General features: G+C 40.1%; 1 protein-coding gene across 1 annotated transcript in view; it reads left to right on the top strand.

Moving 5' to 3' along the window:
• Nucleotides 1-23,198, top strand: part of LOC120561878 (MDM2 binding protein) — a 30,947-nt gene that overhangs the window by 1,855 nt on the left and 5,894 nt on the right. Inside the window, exons 4-18 of the mRNA XM_039805201.1 lie at nucleotides 1-36; nucleotides 422-480; nucleotides 1,346-1,490; nucleotides 1,826-1,940; nucleotides 6,224-6,340; nucleotides 12,132-12,226; nucleotides 12,581-12,647; nucleotides 12,878-12,995; nucleotides 13,600-13,779; nucleotides 15,314-15,427; nucleotides 18,200-18,364; nucleotides 21,348-21,441; nucleotides 21,528-21,686; nucleotides 22,243-22,338; nucleotides 22,903-23,166. The exon at nucleotides 1-36 is cut by the window's left edge and continues 113 nt beyond it. Of these exons, the coding sequence (XP_039661135.1) occupies nucleotides 1-36; nucleotides 422-480; nucleotides 1,346-1,490; nucleotides 1,826-1,940; nucleotides 6,224-6,340; nucleotides 12,132-12,226; nucleotides 12,581-12,647; nucleotides 12,878-12,995; nucleotides 13,600-13,779; nucleotides 15,314-15,427; nucleotides 18,200-18,364; nucleotides 21,348-21,441; nucleotides 21,528-21,686; nucleotides 22,243-22,338; nucleotides 22,903-23,166 (1,824 nt within the window). The remainder of the gene's footprint in view (nucleotides 37-421; nucleotides 481-1,345; nucleotides 1,491-1,825; nucleotides 1,941-6,223; nucleotides 6,341-12,131; nucleotides 12,227-12,580; nucleotides 12,648-12,877; nucleotides 12,996-13,599; nucleotides 13,780-15,313; nucleotides 15,428-18,199; nucleotides 18,365-21,347; nucleotides 21,442-21,527; nucleotides 21,687-22,242; nucleotides 22,339-22,902; nucleotides 23,167-23,198) is intronic.

Raw genomic sequence — 23,198 nt, 5'->3', positions numbered from 1 at the left:
ACCGGACCAAAAGGATGATCAGCCGACCCTGACAGAGTGAGCAACAGATGATCATTTCTCTTTTTTATGATATGTTCTTGTTTTTTTCTGCTCAGTGTTGCAGGTATTTGTCTGATGCATCTTTGTGAGCTCATAAATATTATTATTATCTGAACGTATATTCAATTATCATAGATAGTACTGAATTTGCCCCAATATAATCTATTTCATATTTATCTTACTCTTTTATACAGCGAATCAGGAGATTGATTTTGACATACTTTGCTAATGTACATGTAAAACCTTTGAGATACTTTGCTAATGTACAGGTAAAAAAGGGAAAATCTTCTTCATGTGCATCAAAGAATCAAAGACAACGTATGACTTTTGGATAGTGGGCTGCAAGTCTTTCTGTTCTGATCTGAATGTCTTTATTAAACAGGCTGCTAGAGGAGGCTGCAGAAGGACTGCATCTACTGTCAGACAAGCTACCACCTCCAGGTACTGCTGAGCACTTACTTTCTTTATATACAGTACCTTCCTTAGCAGCTGTGCATTTGTGAAGATGTTAACTGTGTGCTCAGTAGAGGTGTAAACTTTTCCAAAATATTTTGTTAGAATGAACGAGAACCAACATTAATTGGATTGAAATTCATTTGAAGGCACAATCTTCCCATCTATTGTGTTAAATCCAAAATGCATCCACACACTACTTATTTTTGATAGATTTTGGGTGTTATTATGATCGTCTGTACAGCACAGCTCGCCAGTTTCCTCGTTTTGCTTTAACGAGGAGAACAGCAAACGTCTAGTTTACTGATGGGGCAACAGAGCAAGAAGTTAGATTACTGCACAAATCAATGTCTCAAGTGAGAGTTTTGTCTTTGCCAAAAGCTTCCAATAACAAGAAATTAAAACCTATTTACTCAAGCAATTAGGTTTTGGAAATATACTATAGCCTTGTAGAAAAGGTGGCCTACTCTACATCATGGATATGCACTCACCACTGGGAAGATGGGACGCTTCTGTTCTGACTACTTCTTCCCAAGTCTGCCTCCTGGAGTGATACTTCACTTTCTCACAGACCATTTTTTAGCACACCACTTCAGCAGGAGTTCAGGAACAGTCACCCTTCGTTGTTAGCTGCCCCGAGGAGCTGTAGTCACTACGGGCTTTCAACTTTTCTTCCACAGATCTTGATATTCAGAATTGCAAACAGGAATTTCTACGTACTTGTTAAAAAGATGGTGTCAGTGGAACAACCAGCGGCGGATTGACCCCTCCTGAAATCCTACAGAGACAAAAAAAAGAAGACAGAAAATGTCTAATGAATTCCTCTTTGGTTTGTCCTATTTTCCCCCCTCAGGTAAAGCCTTGTTGGATGTGCTTGTGTTGGGCTCTGCAGAGCAGTCCCCTCCTATAAAGGACCTGCTGCCTCTGCTGGGAGCCCTCAAACACATCTCTTGCTGGCATGCTGCTAAGATCACTTTAGTCACACAGCACACCACTGGGTAAGGGAGACGAAAATACACTTGCTTTACATTTCTTGAGTTGCACAAAGCAAAGGATAAATACACTTTGAAACTAATCTAACGCACTAACACAAGAATGTTCCTCAAGTCATACGATACCGGTACATTCCCTGGGCTCACAGTGTACATATGCCAGTACACAAACGCACAACTATTAGTTAATTGTGGTATGCCAAACATGAAAATCTGATGAGAAAATGCAAAGATGGCTCAGGACTGTTGTTCCTAATTTTTTTTTACAAATCAAGAAAAAAAGTTACCAAAGCTCCCCTGTGCTGGTCATTGAGTGAACCTTTTTTTTTTTTCTTGCCCAGGTGGCAAAAAGCAGCGTCCTACCTGAGTGCCGGTCTGGTAGAGCCTGCTGACCTACACAACTGTATGGACCACAGAGAACTGTGGAGGGGCGGCCTGGTTATCAGAGAGAGGAAGGTAAGGGGCTCAGAAAGGTGTGTGTGTGTTGTGGGTCACAGATGTTTTGTGTGCCAAAAGAGAAGGACATATTTAAGTCTTTGTATATATTTTTATGAATCTGTAAACACTACTGTACTGTGTGTGTGATTGATCATTTAGAAGCAGCAATGAAGAATAAAAAGGGCTGTGTGAGGTACTAGCTTTCGAGAGAAAATAACTTTTTCTTTTTTCTCATAAACTCGGACTCTCTGTATGTGTTGGCCAAGTGCTGGAGAGGGCATGAGAAAAAGCAGTGTTCTTTTTAACTTACCTGCTTGCTATCCCAGGGCTTTTTATTATTATGAGCAGTGTTCTCTGTATGCTGGAGCTAACAGCTAGCAGGGCTCAGCAGGAGACGGCAGAGAAAACAGCATTTGCTTAAGAACCTTCTGTACTGGGGCTAATCATGGTGACCTGATTCATGCCTCAGTGTGATTGTCTGTCTTTTTTTGATAAATTACTCATGCAGCACACACAAAGGCCAGAGGGTACATTTTCACATGGTTTCTATAAAATTGCGTGAATGTTTTGACTCAGTGGGCGATAAGTCTCTCTCTGCTGCTGAATGAATATAGAGATATTACTGGAGGTCACTGAGGGGTCATGGGAAATAGCTCTGCCTTACTGGCATCGCCCTGGCAGAGCCCACCTGGCCCGGCTCCACTCCCACTCGACCTTGCTCCCTGAGGAGTTGGCTGTAATTAATGATTAAGGACTTGGGCAAGGGTTAGAGAACGCCTCAGGGCAGATTCTGTTTGTGTTTAAAGGACAGTGCTGGTGTTATTGAAATGCAGGTACCTTTACTTTCTTAGAAAAGTGTAAAAGTAGAATTATGTGAAAATAATGGCTTTAAGAACAGTTGTTGCTCCAGAAAAGGTCTGCAGTGTAAACAAATTAAGAACATAAGTAATTTCACTGGTCGGGCTGTTGAGCTCTGTTTCAGACTGATACCTCCGGTTCAGGCTGGTCCTTATCCCCAACGCGTGCCTTTTTCAGTCATGGAAAATACTTTTCAATACTCATCTGGATTGAAGCAGCAAACATTCAGTGTAAGAGTAAAAAATGACATAACATTATTTCTAATACGTGTATTTGATTCACAGCTGCTATATTGTGTTTTGACCTCGACAACCCAACTGCATTTTACCGCAAACGTACAAGTAGTTAACTTTCTAAAGCAGGCGCAATCGCTTGTTTACTAAGAGTTGGGTCGGTGATTGTGTAAAGGTGTTCACGAGATAGATACCAACCTTTCGTGAACTTGTGAATTTCGCCAGCCGTCTTCTCTCCTTTATGGAGACAGACGCTGTGTGCACGGTGGGATCAATGGTGTTTTAAGCCTCCAATATCACCTTACAGGCAGCTAATCCTCACCTTAACCCTAACTATAACCGCGCTGCCTGGAAGACGACGTTGGGGGCTAAAAACACTGTGTGTGTGTGTGTGTGTGTGTGTGTGTGTGTGTGTGTGTGTGTGTGTGTGTGTGTGTGTGTGTGTGTGTGTGTGTGTGTGTGTGTGTGTGTGTGTGTGTGTGTGTGTGTGTGTGTGTGTGTGTGTGTGTGTGTGTGTGTGGGTGTGTGTGTGTGTGTGTGTGTGTGTGTGTGTGTGTAGAAACACTGGTCTGGCTCTCTTTTGTATATGGGAGTCAGTTTAAAATTCTCACACAAACGACTTACAGAGTGTTGCACAGTGAGGCTCCTCCTGCCTATGTGGCTGAGCTACTTCACCCATATTTGTCAGCTCGCTCTCTTAGGTCTAATATGCTAAATTTACTGTCTGTCCTACACACCTGGATAAGACCCGAGGTGATTGGGCTTTTGAGTCCTTAGCACCTAAACTATGACATTTTCTGCCTCCTCCCTTACGGTCCTGCTGTTTCTGTGGATTCTTTTAAAAATCAGATAAAAATATGCCTGTTTAGACGGTGTGCAGCTGGTCTGCACTTTCAATACATTGTCTAATACCAACTGGTCTCACTCTGTATTGTGTGTCTTGTGTTTGCCCTGTAAAACACTTTGTGACTAATGTCTGCGAAAAGCGCTTTATCAATATATTTCACTTGCTTACTTTTACTCACTCAACCTTATTCTGTCTTTACTAAAAGGATGAAGGAAGTTCCGACGATGTAATTTGTGCTTTGAAATTTGGTGTGATTTGTGATTTGCTACAGCATACAAAGATATATTAGACCAGGGGTTTTCTACCTTTTTGGATGTGGGGACCAGCAAGCTGGAAAAGAGGGTCTTGGAGGTCTTGAGGACCGGTGGGGTGGGCATGGGTCAGGGTTAGACCAGACTGAGTCTACTTTAAAAGATCCTCTCCAGACATGTAAACCCTTTTCTGTCTGATAGAATGTGTTTTTCCACATTGTTCACCCCGATTAAGGGTTCACTGAAAAGTCAATTGTCAGTGTATGTACACTGCAGCCTTCAGGTTTCTACACCACATTTGCAGAGATTTAAGCTGATGAAAGTGAAAACAAACTCTTCACATACATCATTCTGCACAGTGATGCTCAATAATCACAGTGAGTTGACATTTCTGACTGGAGGGAGACTAACAAACAAGTGCATTCAGTCAAAATAAGCTGTCAAAATGTAAAATAAATCGGTAATAAGTTAATTCTACTTCAAAAGTAAGCCTTTGCTGTCTCTGCGTTTTTGGAGAGAGAAAGTGAGTGAGAGAGCGAGAGAGAGTGTACTGTATAGGCAGAAAGAGAGAAGTGTTAACTCACCACTCAGTGAAAAATGTGGGCAAATTCACAACTTTTTTTTTTTTTTTTTGTGGCTGACAGGGTGGAGAAATGAAGTCTAGAGGGGCAGTAAGGGTTTCACTGCTACTCAATTCTGATGCTCAGCAAAAGATATGGGAGGGCGCCAAATTGAATATGCATTTACATGCATTTTTAATCATCTGGCAGGAGGGAAGGTTAACATGTTGGCAGCCCGGTAGTTGAGAATCACTGTAATAAAACAATAGTGTGATTCCAACTTTGTGGCAAAAGTTTGGCGAACGCCCATTCCTGTTTCAACATGCACAATGCCAGGTCCAAAAAGAAAAATGGCCTTCCCACTTTGTTGGAGAAGAACTTGACTGGCCTGTACCATGCCCTGACCTCAACCCAATCAATCCATCACCTTGGGGATGAAGTGGACTGCCTCAGTAATGCTCCTCAGGCTGAATGGGAACACATTAATGCAGCCATGCTCCTTAATCTTCCCAGGAGAGTAGGAGACTGTCAAAGCAGCATATTAATTGTTTTTGGAATGAGGTGTTAAACAATAAGAGAGTGTTGTACTTTTGGCCATGTAGTGTACTTTATTACTGCTTACCTGCAAGTAGCTTCACACACTGCCCTTTGGTGTCAAAGTGAATAGGCTGAGGTGAGTTGTTTTTTTTGTTGCTACTCTGGAGATTTCTTCACTCCCACTTGTACTTCTGTTTCTCATTAAGCAGAAATTGTCAGGTTTAGTGGTTTTTAGAATTGGACACTTGTGGTTTTCTTCCACGTTTCTCTGGGGAGAATTAGCAATCTGCTTCACCATGGCGTTACCCTTAATGTCTCAAACGTTTGTTCTTTAAACCTGGCCGAGATTTTCAGTTGCTTTTTTATGATAATTTTAAATGTTGATCAGCTTGTATCTAAGAAATATATACCTAACTGGTATCTTGAAACTGCTCAGATTTTTTTTTTCTTTGTTGAAATTTCTTAATTAAGTAAATTGTTTAGTCTAGTGCTGTTTGTACGTTTATGTTCTACTCGGAAATAAGTTTAAAGCAGCTTTAATTGATATTTTTTATCCTAGTCAACTGGCGACACTACTGTATGCTTGACAAATGTTTTCTGCAGACATCTCTGCTCTGTCTACCGAGCTCTGAGCACGCAGCTTCTCCTTAATGGAAGTGACCTTTTCTAAGTTGCTGCCTTCAGAAGTGATTGGGCTGGGGCAGTCAGTCAGTAAAAGCTTCACAGTTGGAGAGTGGTGGAACAAAGGAGAATTCCCAAAGGGAAAAAAAAATAAGTCTGTCTGAGAACAACCACTTTAGCATTACAACTAATGTGTGTGTGTGTGTGTGTGTGTGTGTGTGTGCACGTGTACCCATAACTATACAGCCATGTGACAAAGCAAACTAACTATTTTTGTGAGTTAATTTGAGAGCAAACACTTGATAACTGCATGATAGACGATAATGATGTGTATCAAAGTATAAAACAACTTACCTCTACGTGACCTTTTCTCTCCTCTGTGCGTTTGCCTCAGTATGCGTCGGAGCTCCGTTTCGATGGCTTTTCTCTGCGCTCTCCAGTGCATCACATATCAGGGACCAGTCTCTTGCAAGCTCCCTACACCACTACAGAGCACAGACTACAGTCTGAGGTAAGTCCTGAGGTCTTCACTACCTTTATCTTACCTACATCTTTATTTTCCAACCTTAACCTTTCTCGTTGTTTAAAGTTAACCCTTTTCCCCTGAGCTGATGAAACCTAAGACAACCGCAGCCTTATTTATGGGAATAGTTCACAATGAAATGACAATTCTAATGCTCAAAGTGTGTGATAGCAAGCCTCATAACCAGACTGAGTTGCCATTTTGTTTCAAGGGGGGGCCTTTTGTTTTGTTTTGCCCCAACATATCAGTAGCGAGTCACATATCCGTCATCATCATTCACAGTCGGCATTTTAGATGCTTTTGCTGTTGTCTCCATTTTTCATGAGTGTAGCTAAATGGCTCCCACAATGCTCTGATAAGCTGAATGTTTCTCCAACCCTGACTTTGAATCACTGCACAAATTGGAGCTGTGGGCAGTGATTCAAAGGTCTGGAACTAGGCTTTTTATCATTGCTGCATTTTATTTAACTTTTCCAAACACCTCAGGCAGCAACAAGTATGGGTTTTATTGCCAGACAATTGCATCTTGGTTTCAAAAGTCCAATTGTTCGCCTCATTATTTCTTGTTTCTTTCTCTCTGACAAAAATATGTTGTAGTCTTCTGCCAGAGTGCTGTGGGCCCTGGACAAATGCTGCCAGTGAGGAAATCTTGTTTAGTGGAATGTATTGTGTGTTGAGGTTGTTAACCTCTGCAGCTTGGAAGAAGACTATTTTGAAACAATGTCTGTGTCCATATTCCTACAAACTTTAGGGAGGATTTTGATTGACAGGATGTTGAGTAGATAATGACTGAATTTACATTTAGGGGAGAACTCTTCCTTTATCCCCAGTTGAAGCCACATCTTACCTCCAAGCTAAAGAGTTGAAGGAGCTGCACACAGTTCTATCTCCTAATTATTTCTGGTGGCTAAAAGGAGATGAGTTCAAAAGGGTCACTTCCTTGTTGCCCTTTAATCGCATTGAGGAACCAATGACTGAAGGACCATCAGTCAGATAAATCAAATGTATTTTATCTGCCAAATGAGTGCCAACCTCTTGTACCTCTGATGACCTTGTAGCCAGAAAACCGTATTCGAATATAGATTTATCATTTCATCATGGAGAGCCACTGCCCAAGGGTTTAACTGATGCAGCAGAGGTCCGTGGATCAGGCTCGAAACTGGGCCGCTGCGGTAATGACAGAGCCTTGATACACGGTGTGCACGCTTAACCAGGTGAGCTACCAGGGTGCCCGACAATACATATTTTTTTGACACTTTTATGTTTCATCTTAATTTAAATTTAACCCTGTGATTACAAAACTCTGAAACACTGTGGCTTAGTGTTACAAGTCACTGTTGTGCTTAAGTTATGTTAGTCTTAGGACAGACCACACAGTTATACCTTTTCAAACAGAGTAAATCATTACTTTATTATTATTATTATTATTATTATTATTATTGTAAGGCCTGTTACTAACAATGAATTTGATCATTGACCATTGTTTCCTTGATTAATCGATTAATTAAACCCTTGGTCTATAAAATGTTAGTGAAAAAGAGTTTCCCAGAGTCATTGATGCATCTTGACGTGTCTTTGTCCGTTCAACAGTCCAAGATAAAAGAAAAACAAATTCCGTTTACCATTATATGAAACCGCAGCAAATCCTCAGATTGGAGTGCCGGGGAACGTCTGACATTTTTTAGCGACATGACTCTTGGGATGGCAGTGGCATCCAGTCCAACATTGTGCTCCAGACAGCTTTTTACCTTGTAAGAGCTGAAGTACTGACACCCAGTGCAAACTGTTATTGTGTGTGTGTGTGTGTGTGTGTGTGTGTGTGTGTGTGTGTGTGTGTGTGTGTGTGTGTGTGTGTGTGTGTGTGTGTGTGTGTGTGTGTGTGTGTTTTGTGTGTGTGTGTGTGTGTGTGTGTGTGTGTGTGTGTGTGTGTGTGTGTGTGTTTTTTTCTATGGAGAAGCCATTGTGTGTTTGTGTGGTGGTGGTTGTATGCAGTGTAAACGATGTGTATTTGTATAGAGGGAATGGACTCTGTGTGAGACAAGGTCTTTTATAACAGTTGGTATAGTTCTGTTTTGAGTTTTCTTATGTAGATTAACATCCATAACAATACAACCACACAGTAGCTGTGCCCAAGACATCATGGCCTGATATGGGGTCTATAGCATACACAGGCGGCCTTTATCAGCATTAAAGACAATTGGTTGAAAGGACGTCTGTTGTACACATAAAATAAATAATGAAAACACTCATTAGCCCTTCAGACAGGAGAAGTGCCGAGTTCCTGTTGTAAGTTTTATATAGTTTAAAGGGGACGCTTTTTGCTCGCAGGCTTCTCTATAGAGCTCCCCCTACAGCTTCGGAATAGACATTTGGCAGCTCCTATGTTTACTTGTGTCAGACTCCTCACTCGGTCAGTCTGCCTCTTCCTCTTTCTCTGTTCCTCCGACAATGCTTTCCTAGCTTTCTGCTTCTTTTTTGCCGGCTCAGCCATGATGATAGTGTGAAATACTCCATCTCTACCTTGTTAGCTGGTTCCTGAATGGGTGTATGTGTGCAGTGCCGTGAAGCAATTCGTTACATCGCGAGACCTGATATCACGCGATACTTCCTGATGCTGAGGCCGGTGGCTCACCGGCTGAGAGTTGCAAGGGTGGTTTTCCGCTCATAGGCGCTAGGGGGGAGTGAGACAACCACCATTCAACTCAAAAAAAGTCATATAACTATTCCAATGACTCCGAAGCTGTTCAGTTAAGGTAAATTAAGCTAAAATGGTTCCCCTTTTAATATGTGTGCTGTCGTCATCTTAACCATTGAGTTTGTGAGTTTGTTTCTGGCAACATATAGTATGTGTTTGTGTTGTGTGTGCTTGTTACCCAGTTAGCACAGCAGAGTGCCATAGTTAAGGGGTGTGTGTGTGTGTGTGTGTGTGTGTGTGTGTGTGTGTGTGTGTGTGTGTGTGTGTGTGTGCGTGTGCGTTATAAGTCGTCAGTGCATCTACACGTCTATGGAGAGTAAGACGGTGTGTGTGTGTGGGTGTTTGATCTCATCAGATCTGTTTACAGAGAAGCAGATGGCGGTGATTGTCTTGGCACATCATAAAAAAAAAAAAAAATATCACATCTCCACTCTGCTGGGATAACTGACTGTAAAATCGAAACTATGCTCCGACAAAAACTATTAGGCCTCCTCACTGTCAGGAGTAAATGCCATGATAATTGCACACACGCTCATGCTCAGCCGCTCAGTGGGCAGGGAGGCCACACTGCTGTGTGAGATTCAAACCTGAAGTGTGTGTTCAGTGTGTGATTATGAAATCTAACCTGCAGGCAAGTATGAAGTGTTAGACAACAATATTACAAGTATGTGATAGAAGCATGCCTATGATATGGATAATATGTAGTAGATGAAATACTTCAAATCAAGCTACTCCATCACATTGATGCAAAAATCCTGTAAGTCAATACTGCCATAGCACAGTCCTTCTCTTTGATTTTCAGCGCTGCCCAAAATGATCTAATTCAACCAGAGATATTGGTAGAATAGCCACTTCCTTGATACGGGATACAAGTCTTTATTCTACAGTGATGCTAACCGTTACAAGGCTGAAAATTGTCTCATGTTCAAGTGAAAAAGTGAGAACATGGACAGTAAAGGAAATGTTGTTGTACAAGTAATTGTACATTCTAGACATTTTCAAAACATATGGAGGAAATTACTCTGAATCATGTTAGTCACCTTTTTATTCTTCTAATGTAATTCTCCAGCGAGCTGTTTTATCAGAAAAGCTTATTTTAATAGTGAATGTTCTTCTACACAGATCCAACTGCCCTATAGCATATTCAAATGGTGACATTTAGTCTCTCTCTCTCTCTCTCTCTCTCTCTTTTTTTTTTTTTTTTTTTTTTTTTTTTTTTTTTTTTTTTTTTTTTTTTTTTTTTCGTGTCCTTTTTAAAAGTGCCTCAATCCTATGTGTCAAAGAAAGGAAAGGTCTTTACATTGCAACATTTCTTTAGGATTAAAATATTCTTCTGGCCACAAAATCTGCATTCAAACTTGCATTTCCTTCACTCCTAAAGCCTTTTTAATCTGCAGTGAAAGTCATGCATCAGTCGTCACTACTGGAAACGTCCTTGACACCAATGTTGTTGATGGCTAATGTATTGTTGAGGGTTCATGATAATTAGAGAGTTTGTTTTACTCTTACTAGGGGTGTAAATCCCATGTTTTATCATGATACGATAATATATCCAGTCTTTCGACAACGATACAATATTATATAATACACAATAGACAATGTAACACTACAATTGACTGCTCATGAGCAGCACTTACTGTTGGAACACTGCTCGGCTATTCACAGGGCAAGTACATGGGACAAGATTACAGCAATCTATGTACATAGGGTATAACTATATAAGTATAACATGTAATGCTCCTGCAAAGAAAAACACATGCAACAGCACTCAGATGGAAGTCACTTTTGCAGTGATTACATATTGATTTACCGAGAGTCATGTTATGTACAGTACAAAAGCATTTTAACAACAGCCATGTGTAATTTCAAAACATTATAAAGGATGATTCCAAGTAATGAGGACAGTTAAATATTGTAGGTCACCGCATTAGTCAGTCAAAACAAGTGAGTAATACACTTTACCAACTAGGGCTGCACGATATGAGGAAAATATCTTATTGCGATTACTTTGACTGATATTGTGATTGCGATATGATTCACGATATTGGAGGGAATGATGAATTTTGTATCATTATTCTCATTCTCATTTTCATTGAAAAATATTAAAATGAAATTGATTATAGTGTGATCTTTGCGAGGACTTAGTCTGCTGCATACGATTTGTAGGCTGGGATGTCTCGGCAGCACCACAATACTTGATTCAGAATGGTTTGACAAATATTTTGCCTTTAACAAATATTGCGCCCCCTCTGCAATTTGGGTATTGCACTAGTCCATATTGCGATTTCGATACAATTGCAATTAATTGTGCATCCCTATTACCAAAAAAAAATTGCAAAACTGAGAATCCGACCCGTATCGTTCATTAAAATCTTCATTTACTCTTATACTATAAGAAATGGGTCACCACTTTATTCCAGATGAATAAATTATTAGATTAAGATTTCAGGCTTTCCTTGGTATTCTTGTAATTTACTGTACGTAAATGACCTGTTTTTTCATATGACAAATGATTTATATATTATTGATTTCCTCATGTAATGAGCTCATTAGATAAGTAGGACAACTGCAGACTGTTGATTAAAAATAGAGGTATTAAAAAAAGAGAGGAAAAAAAAAAGTGTTAGCTGCAGCCCTTGTGTTAAGGTAATTATATAGTGAGTATAAGAGTGGGTGTTCTGTCAAAATCTTTTTTTCCTTTCCCTCAAACCCTCCTCTTTTCTTTCTCACACACACTTGGACACATCTGGATGCACCAAAATATTATTGCTGACATTTCCACTGGAAGTCCAAATCCAGATTTGACACCAAGGAAGATCACATTTCAGGGTCCGTTTATATAACATCTCTTCTGAACTGGTTAAGGTTCAGTATCTTGCTCAAGGACACGCTCAGTGTCAGTTAGTCTTTCAACTGCTGGATGGCCTCCAACTCCTGAAGCTGTTGCCTCACAAACCACTGTGTTTTTTTTCTTAGTAGATGCTGTTCTGTGTGATAACCCTGTTGTTGTTTTTTCTTCATCTTCTTCTCTGTGTTCATTCTTCCTCTCCTCCACCACCCTGTGTCTGTCTGTTCTGTTTGCAGGTCTTCCATTACTACGCACCAGTTTTAGATTTGGTTCAGCTGGTTAATCTCTCAGAGCTGCCCAGCTTTTTGATGTCCACAACCCAGTTTGAACTGTATCCTCATTTGTGTGTGTGTGTGTCTGTGTCTGTCTGTCTGTCTGTCTGTCTGTCTGTCTGTCTGTCTGTCTGTCTGTCTGTCTGTCTGTCTCCGTGTATAATCAAAATGTACCGTCATCCATATTTAAATGTATCCACTTATCTAGATGCAAACTGTTAAAGTGACACAATAACAAAACATTGTTTCTTTATCCATACATAGAAATTTTAATTTGTAATGCCTGATTATATGTGATTGAAGATTACGTAATGCAGCTTCTACTGTTTTAACTAAGGGTTTTCCTGTCTCAAAAGGTAGTTGGTAAAACTTTCTCCTCAATATTGTATTTTTCCTTCATCACCAACAAACAGAAGCCTATCTGGGAAGTCAATGAAAGCTAAACTTCTGTTGGACCAGCTGAGGTCACTGCGTGGAAAGGTATCGGCCACTAAACTGAGCTCTTATAAGTACAAATGTTGGAAAACATCAGCCACAGAACTTTATCATCTCTAATGAAGAAAATGAGTAAATTAATTAGATTTCTGCATGTTTACTTTGGTCTCCAGTCTAATCTGTGTACATGTACAGTACATAGGACATACAGAAGAATATGCATATAAGGTTCATGAGTGAGTGTGTATGTTTATGAACTGTGTTTCTATCTCCAGGTTGGAGCATTGTTCAGCCTGTCCTGTATAATCACACCCATCGCCCAGCCCCCAGCCGGCCAGCTAAGCTCCCAGCGCTGGAGAGAGTCTATAGCCAGGAGACCAAAGTCTTTACCTGGTAAGACGGTTTTTCTTCTTCCCCCAAGTCCTTTTCATTTCCTTGTGAAATGGATGATCGTTTTGCAACAAGAGAGAGGAGCCATATCCCCTTCCTTGGGGAAATAAATGAATAATCACAACTACGCAGATATAGATAACAAAGCCCTCTGTTGGGGAACAGATTCGGAAGTGCCACAAAATCTATTTGGAAAACACCCATGAAAAATTCAGAAACAAAATTCATGAGACTAGATAACTGCTGTAACTGATATTACTATGCCCTTAAGATAATTGGATTGCTGCAGAAAATGGTAATTAATAAAAAATAAGAATTGGACAGCAGGGATTAGATATACATTACGCCTGGCCAACATTTTTTAGAGTAAGATATGTTGTACAGTACAATTGAATGGATTAAATATTTTTTAATAAATCATATAAAATGTGAAATACATTTTTTCATTGCAGCAACAAACCATTAGAATAGGATAAAAATCATAAATCATGCTGAGCATTCAGCAGATATAAAACAATAAATAATAGTAATTGTAATAAAAGAAGTTTGTAAAATATCAAGGATTAACTGTGGATGTAATCTCGTTTCTGCTGTCTGTCCCCTGCAGTGCCTGACGTGGAGGTAAAAGGTGAGAGTGCTCACTACCTTCTGTTGGTCCAGGGCTCGGATGGCGTCGGGTTGGGAGGCTGCAGGGTCAGGATGTTGCACTCAGACAGTCAAATCAATGGAGGGGCTGCCATGGCAACCATCTCCGGGTTGCTGAGAGAGAAGTCTCGGTCATCATCAGGTATATTATGTTGTCACGTTTGTAGAGAAAATGGGATTTGTAAAGCATTGTTCTGTGTGTGTGTGTGTGTGTGTGTGTGTGTGTGTGTGTGTGTGTGTGTGTGTGTGTGTGTGTGTGTGTGTGTGTGTGTGTGTGTGTGTGTGTGTGTGTGTGTGTGTGTGTGTTTATGTGTGCCACTGTAAATGTGTCTGTGTCACTTTAATTTGCTAAAACCTTGAATCGCAGCAACTGTTTGAGAGAGTCAGAAAGAGCTAGAAAAAACCTTTTACCTAACTCTTCAGGGGTTTTCAAAGACTGATACTGCGTGTCAATAAAATAGGAACAATCAATCAAAGAGGAAAGGAGTGAAAAAGGGTATTGAAGAGACAGATGGATTGACAGAGAGCGAGAGAGAGGGAGAGAAAGGTGATGAGGAGGAACGGAGTGAATCTATAGATGGATGAGGGATGAACTGGACGGATGATTGAACAAAAACCTTGGCTGGTTATGGCTGACTAGAAGGACCCACTCTGACAATGAGGAACAGGACAAAAATCTCTCAAGTCCTTCACTGTTCTTGGGCTTTATATGATATTCAGGGAACCTACTGTGGTGTTTCCTCCTGAGAGTTCCCGCGATTGTTAACATTTCATGCAACCTTCAGGAGACACTTTTGAAATACTTTTAAAAGCAGAGCAAGAATATAAAAGGTGCCCTAACTGCTGCAGTGACATCAGAGTTTTAAATAAGTAAAAATAATAAGTAAAAAGGGGCACTATGCAGTTTGGGCCATTTCTTCACGGTTTTCTCGCAGGTTTCTATATAGAGCTCCCCTACAGCTTCGGAATAGATATTTGGCAACACTGTGCTTGTTCAGTCTGCCGTTTCCTCTTTCTCTGTTCCTCCGACAATGCTTTCCTAGCGTTCTGCTTCTTTTTTGCCGGCTCAGCCATGACGATAGTGTGAAAAACTCCATCGCTACCTTGTTAGCCGGTTCCTGAATGGGTGTATGTGTGCAGTGTCGTGAAGCAATTCGTTACATCGCAAGACCTGATATCACGTGATACTTCTTGATGTTGAGGCTGGCTGCTCGCCGGCTGAAAGTTGCAAGGGTGGTTTTCCGCTCACAGGCGCTAGGGGGGAGCAAGACAGCCTCCATTCAACTCGAAAAAAGTCATATAACCATTCCAATGACTCCGAAGCTGTTCAGTTAAGGTAAATTAAGCTAAAAAAACGGCATAGTTCCTCTTTTAAAAAGCACACCTGAGGGTTGTTGCACCTGAAGAAAAAGCATGAAATACTCAATATACCGTTGTGTCTAGTACTAGTCTAGTTTCAAGCATAATGTTTCAAGTCTCTTTTGCCAACGGGTTACATGTTTAATTTATAAGTTCACTGCAAAGTATTTGAGCAACAATCTTGCTTAAAATGGGATGTGGTAAATAAAAAATTAATAGTAATTCCGCCCAAGTGATATTTTCGGCAAATATTTCAAGTGAATTGACCTTTTTGTGTAAAATCGGTGGAGCGCTCATACTTCTCTGTCTTTGACCAGGAGGAGCTGTAGGCAACATCCTCTGCCCTCTTCCCTGTCTCCAAGGAGACGCCCTGCTGAAGAGAGAGAGGAAGGTGACCCAGGTCCAGACACTGGTACTCAAAGAATATCTCAGTAAGTACTACATTTAAAGACTTCTTGAAAAGAAAACAAACAAAACAAAAATTACAGAAAAATTACAGAACCTACTGTAGTTCTGGGAACAAGAAGTTGGATTCAAAGAAGATGGTGTACAAGTTAAACATTATGTAGACAGAAAATAACTGCACACTGTTGAATTCAAACAGATTTGATCACCATTTTTGTTGTATTTTAGTACTACCATTGTGCTTTCATTAATTGCTTGCATGTATGAAAATAAGCAAGACAAGCTCTCAGAACAGAACCTTGCGCTCGCTAAGATTTGACCGTCAAAGTTTTATACCCTCAAGCAGGAATGGAGAAGTTGGGTTTGGGAGTTTCATGAGACCGGATTTTTCATTACAGACACATTTTTTAAACCTGTCTAACAGCTAGAGATGTTCCGATACCAGTATCTGTATCGCCTCCGATACTATCTAAAACGCTCAGGAAGTACTGGAGTTTATGCACTGATCTGATACCACGTAATAAAGCCCTAAAGAAAATCTACGTTAAAGTAGTTTATTTATGTTCTTTTTCCATTATAACTGACTGTCAAACTGGATAATAAAAGAAAGTTCTGTGGCATTCATTGTTTGTGTTTGTTCATGTTTTACAAAGAGTTTAACCTGAGCCAGACCAACAACAAAGATAGAAATCATATCACATCCATACAGGGATAGTGGTATACAGTTGTTAAAACATAATAAAATATATGACACGCTGGTATCGGAACAGTACTCTGTATCGGGAAGCAAAAAATGGTATCGGACCATCTCTACTAACAACTGGTGAGTCTTCTCATCGGGAACATTGTTTGACAATTAGGAAAAACAAAGGTGACTTAACAACAAACACATTCTGTACATAAACCTAGTTGACCCTGCACACTGTTCAGCAGTCATTTTACAGTATAATGGAGATCATATGAGAAGGATGTGTTGACCTCATGTCGCTAACCTTTTCTGACCCTGATAGCTGCTGGCTCACACACCCCTCTTTAATTAGTCCTTTCCACCATCTCACCATCTTCATGTTATCCAGACAGACACAACCACTAATTGTGCCTAGTATAAAATCTGAGTCTTCATGGTTTTGAGGATCAACACATACTGTTTAATTTGCCATGCCATGGATGGGAGAACACATATTATTCGCTTTGTGGCTCATATCGGGTCATAAAAACTACAAAACACTTAAATTAATCTCATTTGATAAATTATGAGGGCTAAAAGAATAAATCGAGTAACTGTTCAACAAACTGACAACTATTATATAATTAATCAATCATTTCAGGGGTTTTTTAAAAGTGAAATTGTCAAATATTTGTTCAATTTCTCAAATGGGAAGATTTGCTGCTTTTCTCTGTTTTATGTCATAATGAATTCAATATCCGTAATGTTGGTCAGATAACAAGAAATTTGGAAATTGCATTCTTCACTATTTTCTAACATTTCATTGGCATAACAATGAATCAATTAATTGACAAAATAATTGCCAGATTACTCTAATAAAAATAGTCGTTCGTTGCAGCTCTTAACATGTGTAACGTAAAACATATGAACCTTATAATGTAATCGTCAGTGTGAACTCTCAGCTTTCACCAGCCCTTGGAACAGACTGGTGCATAGAAAGACTGTAGTATCATTATTTAACAGACACACATAATGTCCCCTTGGCAGGAGAAGATAGTGTAACACCAGTGGAGTGGAGCCAGATCAAAGAAAATTAAGTGAAATTCTTCAGACTTTAGGAAAAGCAATAAGAATGCTGTGAGCAAAATGAAGAGTCCTGACAGAACACAGGCCTTAATGAAATTCTTTCACATTGGGGAAAAAGCATGTCCTTACAAGTGGCAAAAGTGTGTGTGTGTGTGTGTGTGTGTGTGTGTGTGTGTGTGTGTGTGTGTGTGTGTGTGTGTGTGTGTGTGTGTGTGTGTGTGTGTGTGTGTGTGTGTGTGTGTGTGTGTGTGTGTGTGTGTGTGTGTGTGTGTGTTTCAATGGGTCCGTCTGTTGTCTTATAGGCTGTAATCAGCCTATCTCTGCATGTGTGCGATGAGTCCAGTATGCCAGCGGATGCATATGGTGATAAAGACTTAATTTATATTTTTTTCAGTTTTAATTTTACTAGTTACCTAACTCTCGAACATTTATAATAAGCCTGCATACGATTTTAATGTAAAAATACAACCACTTTAAAGCCTGACACCAGACAGGAAGATTAATGCTAAAGATTCTTCCAGTTTCTTGACATAGATCTTGGAGTTGGTTGTCGTCCCTAGCAGGAAATCTTCTATTGAAACTTACTAGTGTAATAGGGTAGTAGTGAAATCCAAAAGTTAGTCACTCCTTCCCTGTAGATCGAAAAGAAGACATTTATTTATTTTTAAAGATTCTTTTTTGGGCTTTTCCGCCTTTTAATTGATAGGACAGTTAGGTGAGAAAGGGGAGAGAGAGGGGGGAAGACATGCAGGAAATCGTCACAGGTCGGACTCTAACTCTGGACCTCTGCGTCGAGGCATAAGCCTCAAAGTATACGTACACCTGCTCTAACCACTGATCCAACCCGACCACGACATTTAGGTTTGAAGGATATATAGATTACTAATGTTACATAATTGCTTTCAATTGAAAACTTTCAAACCAAAGTTCAGTCCTAAAGCTATTATATGTTCCACCTTTTTACCAAGTTTACCAATCAAAGACAAAAAAGCCTTAACCTGAAATGTTGCCAAAAATTTAAACCGTCCTCTCTTTGTTTGTCCAGGACAGAAAGAAGAAGCATCAGCCTCACCCTCAATACCCGTCAATGACTTGAAGGTGATTCTGAGTCTAGCCAGGGAGCAGTATCTGAAGATGACTGACTCCACTCTGCCCTCTGCTGCCACCTGTCTGACTGACAAGTGGGAGAGCACAGCCGCCAAGAACTCAGGTATGGCCTAAGAAAGTAAAAAGTAGTATAGTATTTTTTATTTATTTTTTTGTAGGCTGGTCAATCTTTCTTGTGTAGACACAATGAAACACCTACGTTCATAAGCTGGAAATTCCCCCACACCTTCCACTCACCGACCACATTTTCTTTTGTTGTGCGTAAATGGCACTTTTCCCAGTGAATATGTCAAATTTTAAATTGACGCCAAAAACTCACCGTTTTACATTAAAACTCCATGCATCTAATGCTACATTCACACCATGTAGGCAGAAGGGGTAGAACTGGAAAAAACTTCCATTATTCTGTCTTGACAATGTTCACATATTATTCCAACATGGTTACCCCCATTGCTAACTTTGTTGTCGGAGCATTTAAATAGCCCAAATTGGCTATTTTTGGAGCGGGTAGTTAACAAGTGAAACTAGGTACAAACAAAATATATGCCTTTTTAAAACAGCTTAATCGATTTTATATGTGCTAATATAGGCTTTCATTAAGATGGTGGTTTTTGTAGCACCAGTTTGTTGACACTTCCTTAACGTCAAGTGGGAAATATCATTGTCAGAATTTCCTGATATCTTCCACTCTGAATTACAGCTACAGTAAGAGGCTGACATGAATATTTTTTCCGACTTGTCTGCTTGTCATTATGTTCCGATCAATATGACTTGAATGCTAAAGCCAATAGTTATATTTTAAACAATGAGGTTCAAGAACAATATGAGACAGAAGGAAGCTGTCACCTGCTTTAAGTTTACTACCCTAACCATTGCTGTGTGACAGGCCTTTAGATTAAAGGAAGCCCTGACTATGTGATACTGCAGACCTGTATGATGGTACTTATAAATATAAAACCTGCTCCTTGTACACGGATGATGAGATTTACAAATGTTATTTGGCCTTAGATTATTCAGCCAATCTAAAGAAAGAGTGAACAGTCCTATAGAAATCTCACACATATAATAATCAACTGATGTATGTTCACCCATTTAACACATATTCTGACTTGCTCAGGAATTGTTATGCAGCAGCACATCAGTATTTACTTCACACACATTCATAGGGTGACAGTTTTAAGAAACCATTTTTATTGTAAAGAATAAAACTAACCATTCCCAGTCTGCAGTTAGAGCTACATGTGCACAGTGTTGGTTTTAAAAATGTAGCCGTGGGGCTAATAAACCTGCATGTCATTCAGTTTTCATGTCAATGCTGTGACAATACTTGCCAATTATCTTGAAGTTTCTGCACAACTTTATCCGTCATGTTTATAGTGTAATTTTTACACTTGCTGAGGGAATTCCTCAATCTAGTAACATAGATTAATGCATTCCTTCAGCAAGTGTAATTGAATTGGAAAAGCCTTCAACAGCAAAAGTAGCACTTGTCTAATTCTCTAAAACAGTTGACATAATGGCTTTTGTGGGTTTCCTCCCTGTTTTTTGTTCTGTACCATTTAGATGTATTTAGCTCTCCAGGACCTGACACAAAAGACACACTTGAATTCCATAAGAGCCAGTGAGCTTCAAAAACATAAGTGATGATAGATGTAAACATGTAGAGACATACATTCTAAGGTGCAAATCAGGTACTTTTTCTCCCACCATAATCCTTGCCCACCCTCTGCTCTGGAGATGGGGATGTTGTCTACAGAAATGAAGAGCTTCTGCAAATCCATTCAGAATGTCTTTTGTAGCTGTGTTGCCGGAGAGCTTCAGTCTCTTTATATAATACAATCACAACCTCAGGATATTAATGTGCATGAAACTGTGCATCTCGTCGGTAAACCTGCTTTATACAGTTTCATCACATTACCATCCTCCTTGAGATAACACTTAACGTTCCTGTGCAAACACAACAAAAGTGCAATATGATGGTATCCATTGTGTTTCCCCATATTCATTCGGCAGTGACGCACTGCAGTGTGTCCATGAATAAGGCAACTGTCTCTTAGTTCACGTCTGCAACTGCAGGACTGTCGAGTCGGTTATCTAAACCGCTAATGTCAGTTAAACAGGTGTTAAGATAACGTTGTCGGTAGCCTTACACTTACAAACAGGCTCAGTAATAAACAACATGTTATCAGCTGAGCTGAGCCAGAGAACATTTTGGTAAAACAGATGGGTGATGCTGTTTTTCCCTTATTGTTCTCCGTGAAGTTTGCTGGAAGTGATGTAACGTAGCGTTTTATCTCATATGCGCACTGCTGGACTCTGTTTAAAAAAGAAAAGAAAAAAAAAGCCTTTAAAGGCTATATTGCTTGTAAGGAAATAAAGTAACAGGCGAGCTAGCTTTAAAAGTGACTATTGTCTTTTTATATAATTGCTGTGGATCAAATGCATGCCGATGTGGAGAGTGGCTCATGTGTATTTGACTTTAAAGTGTTAAATTGAGAAGGGACCCATCCATCAGGCTAAAGCAGTCAAACTAGGGGAAACACTGAATATCTTACAGATTTTTCCCAGCAGCACTGAACTCTTATTTCCTTTTAAGGTGCTGTACATGCTCATCCATCAGCATTTTGTTCATGACATCAACTACTGTGAGGGGGCTCCAGCTTACGGGTTAAGCAGTGCCACACAGTATTAAAGCATCTGAAGCCCAGCAGTTACTTGGTATTTTTAGGTCTATATCAGACAACTAAAGCCTTATACACACAACTAAGGATCTTTAATATTTAGCCTCCCTTAGTAGTAAGCTGATTTGGGGCAACAGTATACTTTTGTGTCCATAGTTATTTCACAATGTGAAGCTCCCTGTGACTGCAGTTTTAATGGAAATCAACATACAGTAAAGGTTTTGAAGAGGAGGGAGACAATTAGTCATTTTTTCAATTTTCAGTCATTGGCTTGCAGACAAATAAAAATGGTTCATGTGAGCACCATATTGAAAGATGATGGTTATAGCCTGGAGGGAATTTTCCAAATGAATCAGTGGGAAGGGCGACTCTGACCAGCTAAGCGTTGTTGTTTCTTCATTGGAGGTTTTCAGACCATTTCCCACCTGCAATCTGACTGGCCTGAGAGGAGCGTCCTCCACAACATAGAGAACCAGCAAAGGAGACGACAGAAGAGGAGGTAAATGAGATTCAAATAGACACATGACAACTCTGTATTCCTAATATACTGTATTTGATCTACAGTGCATTCTCTGTGTGTGTTAGATTTGGTCTGTTAGGTCCAGGCTCCAGTGACAGTCTGCTGGGTCCTAAAGATATTCAAAAGAGCTCCCCTGCATTACTGGATGCCAGAGAACTTCTGAAACATTTTACATGTGATGGCCTGCCTACTGGGGAGCTGCAACCACTGGCTATCAATAGAGGGTAGGTTCAGTCATCTTTTCTGGCTCCATGAAATGCACCGACTAACGCTCTAACTAGGCCTTCACACAGGCAGACATAAAGAGACACGCATGTAGGCAGAGGCAGCCACATTAGTCTGCCAGAGTGGCAGACAAACATGCTCATGAAACGAAACGAATGACTCAGTACAGCAAAATTACAGCTTTACAAATTAACATACACATACTGTAATCAGGTAAACCATATCTGTGCTGTTTTAGGATGGTTCTGAATGACAGTTAATGAGGCCATAATGAGGATTTGATTATGATCATTAGCCTGCTACATTGAGCTTACAACCTTTTTGTAGAAACATTATTGAGTTGGGTTGAATAAATCATTATTCTGGAGCAGAGTAGTCATCAGTTAGGGCTAATAATTCTGTCGGGACAAACGGTGTGTTTTAGTTGGTGTTGTTTTGTATTTGAGGTTTAATGAAGAGAAAAACAACTTTCTTTGACAAACCGTTTCTCTCTCTTTCACTGTCTCCGTCCACCACCCCATCTCTCTCTTTCATCCACCTTCTCTTTCTCTTCAGTAATAATGTGTTTCAGTTGTCACCAGACCTTTCTCCCAGGAGAATCAGCCAGATGTCCTTCAACAAAGCCTCAGTGTCGCATTACCATGGCATAGAGTAAGTTTCTATGAAGTATACAGCCACTGTTCAGCTACAGTACTGATGTTTTACCGTACAGGCAGCTATTTAACATGGATTATGACCTGCAGAAGCTCAGACAGTAACCAGGGTTCATACGTTTTGAATAAACCTGGAAAAGTTATGGAATTTGAAAAATGCAAATTCCAGGCCTGGAAAGGTTTTGGAAACATAAAAAGACCCAGAAAGTTTTGGAAAAGTCATGACATTTTTTTTTTAACACTGCATAAGAATATGTCATTAATAAATGTATTTTCATGTTGTCTTAACCTCTTAATTGGGGAGCAATATTATGAATCCCACTATGAACCACATAAATTGTCATTAATTTTGTAGTTAAACCTCTGAGGGTAAATTTTAACACAGATTTGTATTCTTATTGTATAATGTCGACTGACATTTTCAGGAACACACAGTCATGGAAATTTGGCAAAAAGTCATGGAAAAGTATTGGTTAAAATGCGTATGAACCCTGAGTAACTAATCAGTCGCCATAACTTCTTTGTTTATTTAAATTTTTTTTAAATGTATTTGTTCATCTAGGTTCTGCTTGGACAACCAGCGGTCCCTGGACCGGGACCAGGCCTTTGTAAAACTCCAGTCCCGTCTGATTCGCTATGAGACCCAAACCACCTGCTCCAAGGAGCCCTGTGCCCTCCCCTTCGCCCTCAGCCCCGCCCCCTCCCCTGCCGTGATGTCAGAACCAGGAAGTGTGCCTGACGGCGAGACTCTGCAGAACGCTGATGTAGCGCGACTCAAGCGCAGGTCATGGGACACGGACATTGTCGGAGGTTATCCTCGAAAGAGGTATGATGATGTTGCTGCTGCCGTACACTGAT

Source organism: Perca fluviatilis, chromosome 7 (genome assembly GCF_010015445.1).
Source record: "Perca fluviatilis chromosome 7, GENO_Pfluv_1.0, whole genome shotgun sequence".
Taxonomy (NCBI): Eukaryota; Metazoa; Chordata; class Actinopteri; order Perciformes; family Percidae; genus Perca; species Perca fluviatilis.
The sequence above is the reverse complement of the archived record's forward strand: the minus strand, read 5'-3'. Positions and strand labels throughout refer to the sequence as shown.